An 18,745-nucleotide genomic window follows, 5' to 3' on the forward strand; every position below is an offset into this window, starting at 1 on the left:
AAAACAAGTACATAGGTAGCACTTTAATGTTGTAAAGTGTATAAGTTATTAATAAGATCTACATCTACATCAGACTTTACTGATAAATGCTTTCTGCCTGAAATATTTGTATGTTTTGTCCATAATTTGACAGGGTTAAGGTTGTTATAAATCTTTGTATTAAAGGCAATTTTCTATAACATTAGCCAATGGTGGTTAAACCAACAAAATCGTGTTTTTTTACCTCAAAATCCTTTTGCTTTTTCTTCGAATATGAAAACTGGACTTATTAAGAAAAATAAAATTAACATAACAATAATATGTGATTTCAATGTCACTTTGTGTCTTTATTTTTGTTTTTTGTTTGGGTATGCTTTTCATCAAGCCATTACACACTAACATAAATACAAACAATAAAAATGGGTATAAAAACATATCATTTTGCTCTAAACAATACCATAGTTACAACAACACCAACAACATTAAAAGGAACTTGGGTTTGGATACAGTTGCCTTGTGTCCTAGAAGAAATGGTAGGCTGAAGTGCCTCATGTTTTTAGAAAGTGAAGCAATGTTGAATTGCTTCATTTGTTCACAAGTAGAATATATAATAACTATTATCTTTTCAAAATATTCACAGAGTGCCTTGATGTATGAACATGTTTACATAAATAGATTACAACAATTAACAACCAAATTTGTAGTCTTCCAAGAATACACAATAAAGCGTAGCAGCAACTCTGATCTTTTTTTTGTTTGTTTGTTTAGAAAAGACAAATGTTCTTCACCTGCAGCTTTTGTATAGGTTCAGATCACACTGTTTTAATGAATAGCATAGCAGAGGTGGTGCATGTTGACTACTTAGTGCAATAATATGTGTTTTTGACCATTGGTGGGATGCTGCTTTACATACCATCGATTATAAGTCTGTGCTGTTTTCTGTATCTGCTTACTGTCTAACTGACCTTATATGCTCTCATAATCCCATTGTACAAATAAAGTCACATAGAATACTAAAGCAAATTTAAAATGTTCTTTTTAGGACTTTTGTGACTCATTTTTTAAAGCAAACAAAACTTAAAAAAAAAAAAAAAAAAAAAAAAAAAAAAAAAAATTCAAGTAATTATTTTATGAATTGGAACTCTCCCAACACTCTTTGATGATCCTTTGTAATAATTTTTAGTCACTGCAGTCTTTGTGCAGTGATGGAGAACCAGGTTCCCCAGTATCCCTGAAACATTGTTGAAGTCTGTCTATGCCTTTCAGTTTACCCTTAACACTAAATTCTGTAACTTGACTTACAATATTTTTCGAATTCTCATTCGAAATTCATCCTTTCTAATTCACTGATCCCCTTAATACCTTCAGTTATATAGTTATCTGTCAGTGCAAGTGTTTAGTATGTATGTATGTGTGTGTGTGTGTGTGCATGTGTGTGAGAGAGAGAGAACATGAGCTTTTGTCTCTTTGTCTCATTGAGTCTTTCATCATTCCAGCAAATTGATTTATAACTGCATCTTTTTTGTTCCTTTAAAGTACAATGTCAAGCCCCTTACTGAATTTCTTGGGCTTTCTGACAGCTGTTTAAACAAACCATTTTCAATAATACATGTTACATAATACATGTCATCATACGGTGGCAGATCTAAATCTCAGTGGACTCAATCCTCTCCAGGCGAGAAGTTCCGGCCCATGGGGGAGCCAGCTGGTTAGGGGAAGGGGTTTTGGAATCATCTGGGTCCGGGGTAAGTGTAACGGTAACCGGTACAGGGTTGGGTACACTTACTGGTGGAGGTGAACTGGATGTTCCGCACAGCTTGGCTCCAAGCTGGCCAACACGCTCCTCTAAAGCTTGATTTCTTTGCAGCGTCTCTACATAGCTGAGCTGCAACTGTGCCTGGTATTTGAGTACACGCTCTTTCTCGTCCCGCCAGGTATGACGCTCTTGGGCAAAAGCAAGTGCTTGGAGCTCACGCTGCTGCCGTTCCAACCGCAGCTCACCCTGCAGTCGCTCTAGCTGCTGCCGCAGCTCTCCAGCTTCTTGCCGCTGTGCCTTTGCCTCATCACTCTGCAGGCTCAACAGGGCGTCTACCATTGGGCTGAGTGGTGAAAGAGGTGTCAAAACTTCAGGGGTGCGTGGTGAGTGCAGACCACCCCAAGGCAGGCTGCTGGTGAGTCCTGTTGCACGTTCACCAGTGTAGCTCAGTTCACCCAGAGCTCGTTTCAGCCCCAAGACCTCCGCCTCGAAGACCACTAGTTTGTCCCTTAAAATGGATACCTGAAGGGGGAAAAAAAAATTAATGAGTAAAAAAGTGGTCGCTTTATGGAGCTAAATAATCACACAATTAATTATTTTAAATCAAGTGTAATGATAGGTAATAACCTACTTATTCATACATTTCAACTCTTTTATAAAATAAAATGCAGTCCTCAAGCCTTTTTTGTTAAAGGCAATGGTTATTCAGTCAGTCACTTTAATATGAAAGTGTGCAGCTATCCAATCAGTGCAATGCCTAAAATAATCCAGATACAGGTTCAGTTTACATTGACATTAAATTTCAGAATGAGGTTTAATGCGAGATCAGTAACCTTTTACCCTGTTATGGTTAATGGAACCAGATTCAGGTATTCAATAAACTGATTTACTAGTATTTTTCCCTACCAAACAGTCTCCACAAAAAACACATTTGTAAAAAATAATAATAATTCTTTGTGGAGGGTTGCAGTATAAAACACCTTGCTGATAATTCAATTCAATTCAATTCATTTTTATTTGTACAGCGCTTTTAACAATGAACATTGTCTCAAAGCAGCTTTACACAGACAATGTGGTGATTAAAAGTGAATATGTTCTTCATAAGTAAGTTTGTCCTTATAAGATGATAAGATGATGAGAGTGAACTGGGAAAACTGCCTTGTTTTTTGTACCATTCTGTGTAAACACTAGATAATGTTGTCTGAACTTCCCAGAAGATCAGCAGTTTATGAAATACTCAAAGCAGCCCAGCTTTCCCCCACTGTAAGATTATTATGTTAATATTAACTGAAGCACTTGACCTGTAACTGTATGTTTTTATGTATTGTGCTGTTGCCACTTATTAGCTGATTAGATCTTCTTGATTGAGTAGGTTTACAGGTGTTGCTAATAAAGTGGGATGTGACAGTATATAGGCCTATAGGACTTGAGTCTGGTCTTTGACTCATGTTTTGTCTTGTGATGGCTTCTCTATTGACTTGTCTCTAAATATTGTCATTTGTAGACGGACTTGTCTCAGTCATGGGCACTTAATTGAGAGTTTGTATAATTATTGTTGTGTGTTCTTGCAAAGAGTTGAACCTGTAGAAAGGTTCTGGTTCTTTTTGACATTGAACTCTAGAGGAGAGAATAAGACCTATGCAGATGTGTAAGAAATCAAAACAAACAGACTGGCAGTGAATGGTTAAAACCATTAATTCTTAGTTTCACAATTTATATAGTAATAAAGGAAAATGCTTACTAATAAGTCTTCAATTTATGTGTGATTACAATGCTAAGCACCCAAATTAAATGCTAATACAGTAACAGAATATAAAGCTACATCTTTTTGCTTAAGAGCCATCAAACACTGATCTATATTTTTAAAGCACTATTAGTTACCCTGATTTATACGAAAATATTCTTGGCTTGATTTAATGCTCTTTACTCCACACACGTGCTTATAGTTTTTGTACAAACTGGTTACTATAGGAAAAGAGAGAGTCTTCAGTGTATAAAAGTGCAAAGACAAAAATTTTTTTTTACTTTTCATACAGGGCACATTTCACTTTACCAATTATAGTAAAACCCTGTTGTACGAGCAACTAATAGTACGAGCAAGCGGAGATACGAGCGACCTTGCTCACAAAAATTGACCCTAGTTCACAAGCAAATTTCGAAGGCCCGAGCAAACCCACACTGCTGGTTCCCCGTTTTCGGCCGAGGGAAGCATCAGTCACTTAGTTGATGACGTATCGCTCAGTCGCTCTCGTTGTTCAGTGCAGCAAAAACTTTACTTTTTTTAGTGTTAGAATTTTATTTCACTACAAATCTTGAAAAATGTCTCCCAAGAAAATCAGTGATGGTGCTGCGAAAATGAAAGTAAATAGAATTACCATGGAAACCAAGAAGGTTACGAGCGTGGTGTGCTTCTCACACTCGCAATCAACCACTATCACATGGTTAAGTGTTAAATGATGTTTACATGACAGTAATTTGCGGTGTGTTTGTTTGTTAAAATATGCTACAAATACTTTTTAAGTGCAGAAATAAGCGATCGAATGAGTTCTCGGGACGAATTAAATCACTTTTACATTAATTCCTTTGGGGAAAATTAGTTTGAACGTACGAGCAAATGGACCTACGAGCAATTTTCAAGAACGAATTATGCTTGTACAAAGGTGTTTTACTGTATCCTAATGAGGCTCTACAAAGGCAGTATTCCAGATATTTGAAGTGTCAATAGATGTATTATAAGATTTACTTTATTTATATATTTAGATTTATATTTTCGAAAAAAGTTATTAATTTCATAATTCTTTATTGTTAACTCAAAAAAAAGTTGGTATGTTAATACTATTTAAAACCGAGGTGGCCAAATTTCTTCCAACGAATGGCCAAAAGTCAAACTTGATTGTGGGTAATTGGCTGAAAGTAAATGTTTCATAATACCAAACATTATATTAAAATTAAAGTTGCCATGATTTCCCTTATTTATGATTTAAAAATATTTAGAAAAAGATGCATAGGAAACATTACTTTGTAATAAACTAATGTTAATTTGTTTTCAAATGTTTTGGACAATTGGGCATATTTTAAAATTAAAATCCAAAAACAATAACGATTTATACTACAACAGAGTTTAATGTCTGATAATTTAAGAGTTTAAGAAGTTTTTCCAAGTTGGGCTAAATTTGACTGAGTCAGATAGTTTGCTTCTCTGATTACATTAATTCAAGTTTATCAGACTGAAACTCTGTTTATAAAAGAAGGTACTGTTTTGCAGCTTAATAATGAAATAAAAAATGTTGTTAATCGGTAAATTAGAAATGATTTTCTGTGTCAATGACATTTTTCCACATTTTGTCCTCTTCTCATATATGGCATGGTTAACCAAAGATCAAAAGGTCACTAGTTTTGGCATCTCTGATTTTAACTATTACATGATTAGCACATTTTTTCAGAAATGTATGTTTATAGGCATGCATCTACCTCTGTCAGCGTCTTCTTCAGTTCTCCATCACATCTTTCCAGCTCACGGCTCTTGTTGCTATAGGAATCCTTCAAGCCGAGCATGGCCTCTTCTCTCTCCTTTAACTGGGCATTGAGCTCTTTAAGTTGACCCCTTAGTGCTACCATCTCGCCTGCTCTCTGGGTAACTTCATGCTGACTGTCCCGTAACTGTTGCTTCAACAGTGATATCTCTCCCACTTTTTGACAAACCTGACCAACAAAAAACAGCACATAGTTACATTTGCAGCATTTAGCAGTTACTGTTACTGCTTTTGCGGCATATAGCAGTTACTGCCAAGTACAAATTACATTTAGCACCAGAATTAATGGCATCCTTTAAGAGACTAGGCTAAACTAACTATAAAATTACCTTTATACAGAAGTGAAAAATAAATGTATGCTATCTATTATCAAATTATTGTAGCTGCCTATAGTATAATATACAGTGGGGCAAAAAAGTATTTAGTCAGCAAGTTATCCCACTTAAAAGGATGAGAGAGGCTTGTAATTTTCATCATAGGTACACTTCAACTATGAGAGACAAAATGAGGAAAAAAAAAAATCCCGAAAATCACATTGCCTGATTTTTAAAGAATTTATTTGCAAAATATGGTCAATAACAAAAGTTTCTCTCAATACTTTGTTATATACCCTTTGTTGGCAATGACAGAGATCAAAAGTTTTCTGCAAGTCTCCACAAGGTTTTTACACACTGTTGCTGGTAGTTTGGCCCCTCCAAAGATTTTCGATGTGGAGATCTGGAGACTGGCTAGGCCACTCCAGGACCTTGAAATGCTTCTTACGAAGCCACTCCTTCATTGCCCGGGTGGTGTGTTTGGAATCATTGTCATGCTGAAAGACCCAGCCACGTTTCATCTTCAATGCCCTTGCTGATGGAAGGAGGGTTCTAATAATTGCTCCCACAGTTGATTTCTTCACACCAAGCTGCTTACCTATTGCAGATTCAGTCTTCCCAGACTGGTGCAAGTCTACAATTTTGTTTCTGGTGTCCTTTTACAGCTCTTTGGTCTTGGCCATAGTGGAATTTGGAGTCTGACTGTTTGAGGTTGTGGACAGGTGTCTTTTATACTGATAACGAGTTCAAACAGGTGCCTTTAATACAGGTAACAAGTGGAGGACAGAGGGGCCTCTTAAAGAAATAGTTACAGGTCTGTGAGAGCCAGAAATATTGCTTTTTTGTAGATGACCAAATACTTTTTTGCACCATAATTTGCAAATAAGTTCTTTAAAAATCAGACAATGTGATTTTCAGGATTCTTTTTCTCATTTTGTCTCTCATAGTTGAAGTGTACCCATGATGAAAATTATAGGCCTCTCTCATCCTTTTTAAGTTGGAGAACTTGCACAATTGGTGGCTGACCAAATACTTTTTAATTTTTGCCCCACTGTGTGTGTGTGTGTGTGTGTGTGTGTGTGTGTAATGTAATGTAATGTAATTATATATATATATATATATATATATATATACACACATACATACACAGTGAGGAAAATAAGTATTTGAACACCCTGCTATTTTGCAAGTTCTCCCACTTAGAAATCATGGAGGAGTCTGAAATTTCATCGTAGGTGCATGTCCACTGTGAGAGATATAATCTAAAAAAAAAAAAAAAAAAAAATCCAGAAATCAAATGTATGATTTTGAAACTATTTATTTGTACGATACAGCTGCAAATAAGTATTTGAACACCTGAGAAAGTCAATGGTAATATTTGGTACAGTAGCCTTTGTTTGCAATTACAGAGGTCAAACGTTGTGTAGTTTTTCACCAGGTTTGCACACACTGCAGGAGGGATTTTGGCCCACTCCTCCACACAGATCTTCTCTAGATTAGTCAGGTTTCTGGCCTGTCGCTGAGAAACACGGACTTTGAGCTCCCTCCAAAGATTCTCTATTGGGTTTAGGTCTGGAGACTGGCTAGGCCACGCCAGAACCTTGATATGCTTCTTACAGAGCCACTCCTTGGTTATCCTGGCTGTGTGCTTCGGGTCATTGTCATGTTGGAAGACCCAGCCTCGACCCATCTCCAATGCTCTAACTGAGGGAAGGAGGTTGTTCCCCAAAATCTCGCAATACATAGCCCCGGTCATCCTCTCCTTAATACAGTGCAGTCGCCCTGTCCCATGTGCAGAAAAACACCACCAAAGCATGATGCTACCACCCCCATGCTTCACAGTGGGGATGGTGTTCTTAGGATGGTACTCATTATTCTTCTTCCTACAAACACGTTTAGTGAAATTATGACACAAAAGTTATATTTTGGTCTCATCTGACCACATGACTTTCTCCCATGACTCCTTTGGATCCTCCAAATGGTCATTGGCAAACTTAAGACGTGCCTGGACATGTGCTGGTTTAAGCAGAGGAACCTTCCGTGCCATGCATGATTTCAAACCATGACATCTTAGTGTATTACCAAAAGTAACCTTGGAAACGGTGGTCCCAGCTCTTTTCAGGTCATTGACCAGCTCCTCCCGTGTAGTTCTGGGCTGATTTCTCACCTTCCTTAGGATCATTAAAACCCCACGAGGTGAGATCTTGCATGGAGCCCCAGTCCGAGGCAGATTGACAGTCATGTTTAGCTTCTTCCATTTTCTAATGATTGCTCCAACAGTGGACCTTTTTTTAACCAAGCTGCTTGGCAATTTCCCCGTAGCCCTTTCCAGCCTTGTGGAGGTGTACAATTTTGTCTCTAGTGTCTTTGGACAGCTCTTTGGTCTTGGCCACGTTAGTAGTTGGATTCTTACTGATTGTATGGGGTGGACAGGTGTCTTTACGCAGCTAACGACCTCAAACAGGTGCATCTAATTTAGGATAATAAATGAAGTGGAGGTGGACATTTTAAAGGCAGACTGTCAGGTCTTTGAGGGTCAGAATTCTAGCTGATAGACAGGTGTTCAAATACTCATTTGCAGCTGTATCATACAAATAAATAGTTTAAAAATCATATATTGTGATTTCTGGATTTTTTTTTTAGATTATATCTCTCACAGTAGACATGCACCTACGATGACAATTTCAGACCCCTTCATGATTTCTAAGTGGGAGAATTTGCAAAAGAGCAGGGTGTTCAAATACTTATTTTCCTCACTATGTGTGTGTGTGTGTGTGTATATATATATATATATATATATATATATATATATATATATATATATATATATATATATATATATATACACACACACATACATACATACACACACATACACACACACACACACACACACACACACACACACACATAGTGTTGTGAAAAATTGTTGGCCTGATTTCTTATTTTTGCATGTTTGTCACACTTTAATATTTCAGATCATCAACTAATTTAAATATTAGTAAAAGAAAAGTGAACACAACATGCAGTTTTTAAATAAATGTTTTTATTATTAAGGGAAAACAAAATTCAAAACTACATGGCCCTGTGTGAAAAAGTGTTCGCTCCCTAATCCTAATAACTGGTTGGGCTACCCTTAGCAGCAACAACTGCAATCAAGCGTTTGCGATAACTTGCAATGAGTCTTGTACAGCGCTGTGGAGGAATTTTCGTCCACTCATCTATGCAGAATTGTTGTAATTCAGCCACAATGGAGGGGTTTCGAGCATGAACTGCAACAGAATTCATGGTTCCATTTATTACAGCAAGTCTTCCAGGTTCTAAAGCAGCAAAACAGCCCTTTTTCTGAAACACGGTGTTATTTTACGCCAGACGTAATGGGATACACACTTTCCAAAAAGTTAAACTTTTGTCTCGTTAATCCACAGAGTATTTAAAAAAGTCTTGGGTATCATCAAGATTTTCTCTGGCATATATATATATATATATCTCAATTACTTTCTCATTTGTATCTGAATTTCTTTGGATTTCTGCATGATGTCTCGCTTTTGATGATCTTTTGGTTTACTTCACTTCGTCAGGCAGGTCCTATTTAAGAGATTTCTTGATTGCGAACAGGTGTGGCAGTAATCAGGCCTGGGTGTGGCTAGAGAAATTTAACTCGGGTGTGATAAACCACAGTTTATTGCTTGTGTCTCTTTTACTAATATTTAAATTATTTTGATGATCTGAAACATTAAAGTGTGGAATCAGGAAGGGGCAAACACTTTTTCACCACTTTGTGTGTGTGTGTGTGTGTGTGTGTTATATATATATATATATATATTTTTTTTTAATTATTATTATTATTATTATTATTTATTTATTTATTTTACAACATCCTTTCCTTACTCAGATATAAAAAAAACTGAAATAAATCAAGCCCCAAACATCCTCCATGATGCACACTTCTGGCAATTAAAACTGTCCGTCTGTCTGCAACATCATCTTGACATAGTTTGGTGTCCTGATAATTTACGTAATATAAAACCATAATTACTTACTTAACATTTACCAGAATATTTTGTCTTCACTCTTGTTCCAATTATAATAAACATACATTTGCATAATGCGTCCATATTTGTCCATGCCCATATTGGTACAGGAAATAATTCAAAATGATTACTGCTTACCTCCCACTTGGTTTCCTCCAGGCGGGGCAAGATTTCAGCCTGCTCCTTGCGGTAGTCCAGGCACTTTCTCTCCAGCTCTTCACGCTGAGCCAAAAGGGCACTAATCTCCTCCTGAAGCCGGTTCTTGTCCTGCTGTAGTCGGCTGATCTGGGCCTGCAGGGCCTGTTGGGACCGTTGTGCCCGTCGGGTCACCTGCTGCAACCTTCCAGCATAGTTCTGCCTCAGCTCCTCCATCTCTCGCTCCCACACCCGCTGTTTCTCGTCAAACACTTGCATGATGGCTGCTTCACTCTGGTCCATGTTGCGGCGCATGTGAAGAACCTACGTGGAAATCAAGTGGATGAGTTATCAAACAATATTCCTTTAGCAGGATCATGTAATTATTACAGTTATATAGAAATAAATTGTGATTAGTGATATGTGATGACTGGGTTAATGACTGAGCTTACTCACAGGACCTGGCTATACAAGTCAAGTATAATTGGATTTGGATATATTTTCTGAAATATTTGTTGGGCATGTACTTCTAACATTTAGCAAGAAATTACTAAGAGGTGATTATGAGAGTGCACTGAGTCGAAGCTCCCACCAATCCTAAGTGGTACCCCTTTTATACCAATACCTAAATTTATTATAGACAGAAGACCGATTGTGACGTTTCTACACTGAAATGCTCTTTCAACCTAAAATGCTTGCTCATATTCCTGTCAGCACACAGCACCAAAAACAATACATTCACATATTCAAATGAGCCTTTATACTTGTTTTTATGTATTTGTATACTCAGTATATTTGTATACTAAATTGACCAAAAAAATATACAAAAAATAAATAAAGCAGGAAAAAATGATAACCCTACTGTGAAGTTTATTTTAATATAATGTAATTATATAATATGTGTGGGTTCTCTCTATTTTTAAAAGAGCCATGTTAAATCTCAGCATGGAATTTTTTACGAATGAAAGATCTTTTAACTTACCTCTTGTTCTTTTTCCCACAACCGATCCTCTAAGTCCTGTATTATATCATCTGAAGAGGGTGAGGGGTGAATTGCAGCTGGCATATCAGCCAGGTGACACAGTCTATGATAGGAGGAAGAGCTCTTTCCCGAGGATGAACGGCCACTGTCTGAAGCACTTAAGCCGTTCTGGTAGTTGGGCTTGTCTAGTTTGTCCGTGCCCAATCTGTTGATATGACTAGTGGAGGCACTGAAGGGTCCAAGAGCCGGAGCAGGAGCATAGCTGGAACCAGGGCCTGTGTACGTTGGCAGGCTGGTGAAGGAGTTCCTTCCTGAGTCAGTCATGACACCCTGGCCTCCATCCTCTCTGCCCTGCTCTCTCTCTGGACTTTCACGTTCACTAAGTGGCTGGGGCTCATCAGATCCTCCTGTGCCACCGGCACACTGACCTCCAGCCCCACCCCCACCTCCAGCATGTGCCACTAGGTTCTGCATGGAGTGAAAGCTCTTTGGCACTACAGGTTTGAAGGCAGAGGGCCGCACCAATCCGGAATTGTTCTGAGAGTGTGCCTAAAGAGGATGGTAAAGATTCATACACAACACCTGAATGCAATTCACAGGAACAATAAAATGCATTTTCTTTTCTGCCTCTTATGTGTAAATAATATAATATGGCTATCAATCTATTTTGGTTTTTTAAGGTTTACAATAGTGCACTGTGGTCAAATGTCATAGGTCACTAAGCCTGTGTAACATTGTGTTTTCTCATCTGTAAACAGCCATAACAACCAAAGCCATTTCCATAATTATAATGGACCATTTGTTTTGAAAAGGACATCCCTTAGCTCACCTGTTCTGATTTCCCAGACATGGGGAGAATCTTGGGTGGTGTTCGGCCATTTGCCTTTGCAGCATTTCCCTCTCTGATTTTCACGGCAATGATACTTTCACCACTCTTCTCTCCAGTGTGTATAACCACATTCCTGCGGGCATCTATGCTCATGTCCCCCAGCAGCCGAGGTGCCACCCTGCGGCCGGCAACGTTGCTTTCAAAGCGTTCGCAGATAGATGGTACCCTCTCCAGATTGGAGGAGGCAGTGGTGGATTCACAGCCAGCAAGCTGGGGCCGGTCTGTGGTTGTGCTGCTACCTCCCCTTTCATCGCTGGAGCCTGTGCATTCAGACATGGTAGGTGGAGGGTTGAGTCGCTCAGTGCTGAAGATGCGATCTGATGGGCCTCTCCGTGATAGGGGTGGCCCACGAGGGAGGGTGGTACGTGTGCCGACGCTTTTCATGGCGAATTCTTGCTCGCCAGCCACCCCACTGCCAACACTGCCCATGGTGGTCAAGGTCTACTTCTCACTCAGCACCACAACCCCTTACACGGGCCATTATACCAAATGATGTTCCATCAGCTAGTAGGCACATACACTGGAGAGAGAAAGAGAAAGAGAGAGAGAGGATAATAAATTTAGCTCCCTGCAAGGTTGATGAATAACAATTCCTAGTAGATATGACAGATGTACATATATTGTATGTACATTATCTCATTGATGAAGGTATAGTAGACTTGACTGTAATAGGCATACCCCTGTACCCTCCTGAAACCTCATATCATCTCTCACCTCACCACTAACCTTCTAAGTACACACACACACACACAACAGTATGCATACTACAGACTCTTCACCACCACAATATGAAACATAAGTCCTGTTTTCAGAATTGCTAAACAGCTCGAACACTGTACCTTCATGGCTGTACAGAGCTTCAGTTTTGTGAACGTTATTAAGGCCTTGAAACTTTCGTTCCACTTTGCAGAAGTCAGTCTAACACTGATAACCTGTGACTGTCTTGACTTCACGTCAAGTTTGCGTGTTTGACTGGTATGGAGTTGCAATAATTGCCTTAAGTAACTGTAGCATCCTATACCCACAGACAATGGGAGACGTGTGTTTGCACAGAGCCCTAAAGAATACTTTACTCATAGCTGCTGTTAATTTCCAGGAGTTATCTATCAACACCACCATCTCCTGAGACACCAAATCTCTCCTAGAACTGAAAAGCTGTCCTACATATAGCTTTTAATATCTCCATCTCTTTCAGATGTGCTTCCTCACACTATCCACACAGACGTTCTGAAGCGCGCCGTACACACGGTTTTCTATTCACCCTCCACCAATGAGGCCTCCATGGCCGATTTAGTGATGGAGTGATAACACTTACACACAGACACAGCGGTGCTCACAATGCTGAGCTCGAAACACTTACAGGAGCATCTCGAGTGATAACCTGGCCCTCTACACTCTCGGTTTCTTTATTCTCTTCACCGCTTGCATGTGCATTACATAATGCGCGTCGGGATCCGTTCTCCGTAGGATTTATACGGGAGAGAAAGGGCGCATCGTTCGCTCTTTCTCCTCGGTGCGTTTCTGTGCCATTCCCGCGCTCCTTCGCCTGGTTCTCTCCTACTCAGACCAGTCTCAGGCACGCCAAAGACTCCGCTTCTTCTTGCCCGCGCGTCTCGGTAACAATAGCGACTACAACCCGCAACGGTTCGTCGACATGCGACGCCGTCCTGGACGTTACAATCAGGATGCGCGAGGAGAGAGCAATAGGCTATGCGTGACACGTAAGTACGTAGCTACGAATCCCCGTGTTTGAGGTTCACCAGCTCGGTCTGAAGCGATGGATACTCGTAAGCCGCTGTACTTACTGTTCAGAGCACCGCGGATGAGCGGAAGAGATTCATAATCACCGAAGACTCGCGGTGATGAAAACGAAATCGAGCTCCTGATTATCGCTTTGAATCAGATGATGGAAGCGGCGGATGCGTGTATCAGCTGGGCCACACGCCCACCTCGACCCCGCCCCTCTGTCGCACGCTGGACACGCCCCTTGGAGGCCGTGATAGGCACCACGCGTGTGAGTAGTAGATCACCCGCAGCCAGGTGGCTACAATCCAGCTGGCGCTCTGCTTAAGGTTTGATCGAGTACGCGATTTACCTCCTTGTAATGAACTGAACCGAGAAGAAAGAAATGCCACTGATGAATGATATAAACGCAACATATTCACAAGTCGATGGTGAAGTTCAAACAGACCTCGTTTTGCACTGAGGCCTAAAAAAAGAGCTCGGGAATAAAACTCAAGCGTGATCTGAAGCGCTAGATCATCAAGCCTAGTCGAATATTTTTTGCTAAACGAGTAAACAGGTGCAACATATAAATACAGTTTTTATTTTTTTTACAGACAAAAGGGACATATAATGTATGAGGACCTACTCCTGAATTTATCCACATGGTGTTCTTCAGATCTTTATAAGATGTCCACCTTCTTAATAATATTTAAAACCCTTATTTTTGTGCATTTCTACACATTTGTTATGTTCCTATACATGCACAGAGACAATGTCTTTTAAGCAGGTCTCAGGCTCCATTCACAAATTCACTAGTGATTTTAACGCGTAGCAGTTACCATGGAAACGGGCTCCATCAAATTCAGGGCGTACAGTGCCATGTGACACAAATAAGATATAGCCACCAGGGTGTGCTCTTGAGGCAGTAAAATAACCTGCTATAGGTATTTATTTGTTGTCCTAGTACAGAATACAGCAGGGGTCCCCAAACTTTTTTCTGTGAGGGGCACATCATTTTTCCTGGTCGGTCTATAACAGAAAATTACATGGGGCTGAATGACTACCAGTATTATTGTGGAGATTTAATTATGATTTTAAATTTATTTATAATGCCTCCTAATTCTAGATTAGTTTGTTTTTGTTATGCACGGTACAGACAAATTAGCATTACATTAAAAGAGATAGATAGCCTATTAAAAGATTATTATTTTTTTAATAATCATGGCTATTGAAATCAAATAATTGATATATTTATGCGTATGCATATGGTTGGTGGGTAAATCTAACAAATAATTAGTTAAATTAAATGAAGTTAAATCAAATGAAAAAACTATGAATATATTAATTAATAAATATAGTTTGCTCAGTGCAGCGCACAGTCTGACATGTAAAAACAAATACAGATAGCTGAAAATCGGTATGGATTTTCATCAATAGTTCAAGCAATCAGTGCCTCATCCTTTATTAATAAGTAAGATACATTTTTGTTTGAAAGCCACCATTTATTAGCAAATACAGATATGATATAAGTAAATCATATATTTAAAATTAAATGTTAAAAATATGTCCAAATGTGGCCTGTGGGCAACCAAGACCTTACAAAAATATGAAATACAGTATTTGTCTGAGGTTTATGCTGATTGAAAAGGCTTAACTCTAAATCGGCCACAATACTTACACTTAAATTGAGAACCAGCTCTATGGTTCATTTGCTAATTTTTAAAGTCAGGTTTAATTACTAGTCCATATTTTGCTTAACAGCTAAATTGCATGGCTAAAATAATAATAATCATTTCAATATGCTCAAATGCTACATCAAGTACATGAAATGCATGTTCTAATGAGTGCTAATGCACTTTTCCAAGAGGCAAGGAAAGAAATACATGTACTTACAATGTACTTAATATATTTAACCTAAGAATTTAATATATATTGGTATATAAGTATATTGAAATATACTTTACTATTTGCATTTCAAAGAAAATAACTTTTTAACTTTAATTTTTTTTATTTAAACAAATGTCTCTTCTTTGCAAACTTACAAAAATTGATGTTTTATGCAAAATAGTGGACAAGTCGAATAAAATAATTAATTGTAAAAAAATAAGTAATAATTGCTAGTTTTTACACCTCTCCTCTTCATCATATCAGCTACCTCTCTCCCTTTACCAGTCATAGTACCCACATTTAAAGTACCAACTCTAACCTCCACTCTCCTACACGTCTCCATGCTGCCTGCTGTCTCTGTAGACGTCGTCCTCCTCTCCTTCTCCTTCTTCGGCCTACAGTCGCCCAATTTCCACCGTTACCCTGTTGGCTAACGATACCTGTGGCGGTCGTTTTTAACCCAGTCCTTGGCCAATCCGGTATAAAATTCTGGTCCGTGATCCGTATATTTGATTTGGCACATGTTTTACGCTGGATATCCTTCCTTACACAACCCTCCCCATTTATCCGGGCTTGAGACCGGCACTAAGAGTGCACTGGCTTGTGCAACCCTAATGGCTGGGTTAGATAATATATCAACATTTACTCAGAAGAAATGTGGTATCCAGCATAAAATTTCTTAGGCAAAAGAAAAAAATGTGGAATTTGCTTTTATATGTGCTTTTATTTTTGACTGCAAAAAAAAAAATTCTAGTGGCATGTATTGGTGTGAAACTAGCTATTATTACTTTTTTTATTACAATTAATTATACATTTTTATTTTGCCTAAAAAACATCAATCTTTGCAAGTGTTTGTGGATTCAAAGAAACCTTATGACAGGGTGCCGAGAAAGGAGTGTGGTATTGTATGAGAAAGTCAGGTGTGTCAGAGAAGTATGTGAGGGTGGTGCAGGACATGTATCAGGACAGTGTGACAGCAGTGAAGTGTGCAGTAGGAACAAACTGGTTTAAGGTGGAGGTTGGACTGCATCAAAGATTGGCTCTAAGCCCTTTCCTGTTTGCAGTGGTGATGGACAGGAGTGATGGACGAAGTAAGACAAAAGTCTCTACGGACTATGATAAGATGATATGATAGGACGGAAGTACTTTTACTAGGACCACATGCAGCTAGAAGTAAACTTTCTGATTACGTAGCATCTCTGGATGGTGTTTCTATCTCAGTGTGTACAGCAGTCAAAAACCTTGGTGTGATTATTGGTTCTAGTCTTTCCTTTGAGGCTTACGTGAATAATATTACCAGGATCATCTTCTTTTACTTTAGAAATATTGCTAAAACTGGTTCATGCTTTTGTTACATCTAGATTAGAATACTGTAATGCTTTACTGTCTGGGTGTTTAAGTAAGTGCAAAAATAAGCTTCAGTTAGTTCAGAATGCAGCAGCAAGAGTCCTCACTAGATCTAGAAAATATGACCACATCACCCCTGTATTAATCAGTCTACACTGGCTCCCAATCAAATCTCGCATTGATTATAAAACACTACTATTGACGTATAAAGCCCTTAAATGTCTTGCGTCACAGTATCTGAGTGAACTTCTGTACCAGTATGATCCTCCACGCCTACTTAGATCAAAAGGTGAAGGCTATTTGTTGGAACCTCAAATAACGAAGACTACAGCAGGGGGCAGATCTTTCTCTTATAAAGCCCCACAGTTATGGAACAGCCTTCCAGTCAGTGTTCGGGACTCAGACACAGTCTCAGTGTTCAAGTCAATACTGAAAACCTATTCAAGTCATTTACCAGTAGATTTTTCTGGAAGGAGCAGATCTGGAGGGAGCATGGATATAGAGTGTTCGGTGAACTGGGATATTTGTATGCTGTCGTCCCCTTACTCTCACACATTGACTCAAGTTTGTTGACGGTGGTGTGGTGGGTCGTCTCTTATCCCAGATATCCCTCATGTCTGTGTCTGGCCTTCTGGTTCTCCCTTTTAATTATGCTCCCATAGTGAGTCTTGCCGGAGTCCACAACTGCACAGTGTCCTTAACTTTCATACAACAGTAAGGACACATAATAATCCATATTCTTCTCTCCCGGTCACCCCACTTCTCTCTCTGTCTCTCTCTGTCTCTCTCTGTCTCTCTCTGTCTCTCTCTCTCTCCTCTTTCTCTCTCTCTCTCTCTCTCTCTCTCTCTCTCTCTCTCTCTCTCTCTCTCTCTCTCTCTCTCTCTCTCTCTCTCTGTCGAGTTAAACTCCTGATGTTCCAGTCACCACTGATCCTGCCACTCTCCTCGGATCTTCCCACTTCGTAATTTCCTGCCTCTGGATAGTGTTCTCTTTATTTGGAGGCGACTCTGTGCAGCTGGGGATGGTTTCACATAATGGATGGGGATCCATGAAATTACGGAGTAAGAACAGGAGCTTTGATGATGGATTTGGACTGTAGTTAATGTCAACAGTCTGCTACACTGACTCTGGACTACAACTTGCATCTGATCACCATCACTGCACAGCTCAACATTGTTTATCTGTAATAAATGGACATTTGGTTCAACCCAGGTTAGAATGGGTTCCTTTTTGAGTCTGGTTCCTCTTAATGTTTCTTCCTTATGCCATCTGGGGAGTTTTTTTCTTGCCACTGTCGCTCATCAGGGACAAACTTACACTTATAAAGAACATCTTATTCATTTTTTATTACTACATTATCTGTGTAAAGCTGCTTTGAGACAATGTTTATTGTTAAAAGCGCTATACAAATAAAAATTAATTGAATTTAATTGAATTATTTTTTTTTACTTTTGCGGATGATATTGTGATTTGTGGTGAGAGTAGGGAGCAGGTTGAGAAGAGCCTGGAGAGGTGGAGGTACATACTAGAGAGAAGGGGAATAAATGTCAGTAGGAGTAAGACTGATTACATTTATGTGAATGAGAAGGAGAGCAGTGGAGGGGTGCGGTTGCAGGGAGAAGAGGTGGAGAAGGTGGATGAGTTTAAGTACTTGGGGACAAAAGTAATGGAGAGTGTGTTAGAGAAGTGAAGAAAAGAGTGCAGGCAGGGTGGAGTGGGTGGAGAAGAGTGGCAGAAGTGATTTGTGATAGAAGCGTATCTGCAAGAGTGAAAGGGTAATTATATTTTTATATGGCTGTATTGAGACCGGCGATGTTGCCGGCGATATGCTTAGAGACCGTGGCATTGAGTAAAAGACAGGAGGCAGAGTAACTTAACTTACTTATTTACTAAACACGTGTGAGTGTATAGACACACAACTATAAACCTCTGACCACAGTGTTCAGTGTCATGTGACACTAAGCAGTAGGGTGTGCTGTGGAGTTAAGCCAAAGATGGAAGAACAGTACCTACAGTACTAGCAAAATTGAAAAGTAAAAAAAAGAGTACTTTTTCTATATTAAGAAACAATATGCAGTGCCCTCCATTAATATTAGTACTTTTGTAAATGCGAGCATCGAAGGCAATGAAGAATTGTTTAACCTTTCAAGTTTAAAAATTATT

General features: G+C 39.1%; 2 protein-coding genes across 4 annotated transcripts in view; both read right to left on the reverse strand.

Moving 5' to 3' along the window:
- The window catches only part of avp (arginine vasopressin), a 62,429-nt gene that overhangs the window by 31,081 nt on the left and 12,603 nt on the right, over positions 1-18,745 (reverse strand). The gene's annotated exons all lie outside the window — the stretch shown is intronic.
- On the reverse strand, positions 1,094-13,610 carry lzts3b (leucine zipper, putative tumor suppressor family member 3b). Of its 3 annotated transcripts, none has more exons than XM_083554470.1 (6): positions 13,428-13,610; positions 11,563-12,142; positions 10,734-11,282; positions 9,755-10,075; positions 5,207-5,437; positions 1,094-2,257 (listed from the first exon to the last, which is right to left on the reverse strand). In XM_083554470.1, exons 2-6 carry the CDS (start codon positions 12,049-12,051, stop codon positions 1,625-1,627), a joined length of 2,223 nt encoding a protein of 740 aa, XP_083410596.1. In that variant the 5' UTR covers positions 12,052-12,142; positions 13,428-13,610; the 3' UTR covers positions 1,094-1,624. The 3 variants fall into 3 exon arrangements, with proteins under 3 accessions (XP_083410596.1, XP_083410597.1, XP_083410598.1); XM_083554471.1 differs by lacking the exon at positions 13,428-13,610 and adding an exon at positions 12,983-13,413; XM_083554472.1 differs by lacking the exon at positions 13,428-13,610 and adding an exon at positions 12,938-13,413.

The sequence above is a fragment of the Silurus aristotelis genome, assembly GCF_946808225.1.
Source record: "Silurus aristotelis genome assembly, chromosome: 11".
Taxonomy (NCBI): domain Eukaryota; kingdom Metazoa; phylum Chordata; class Actinopteri; order Siluriformes; family Siluridae; genus Silurus; species Silurus aristotelis.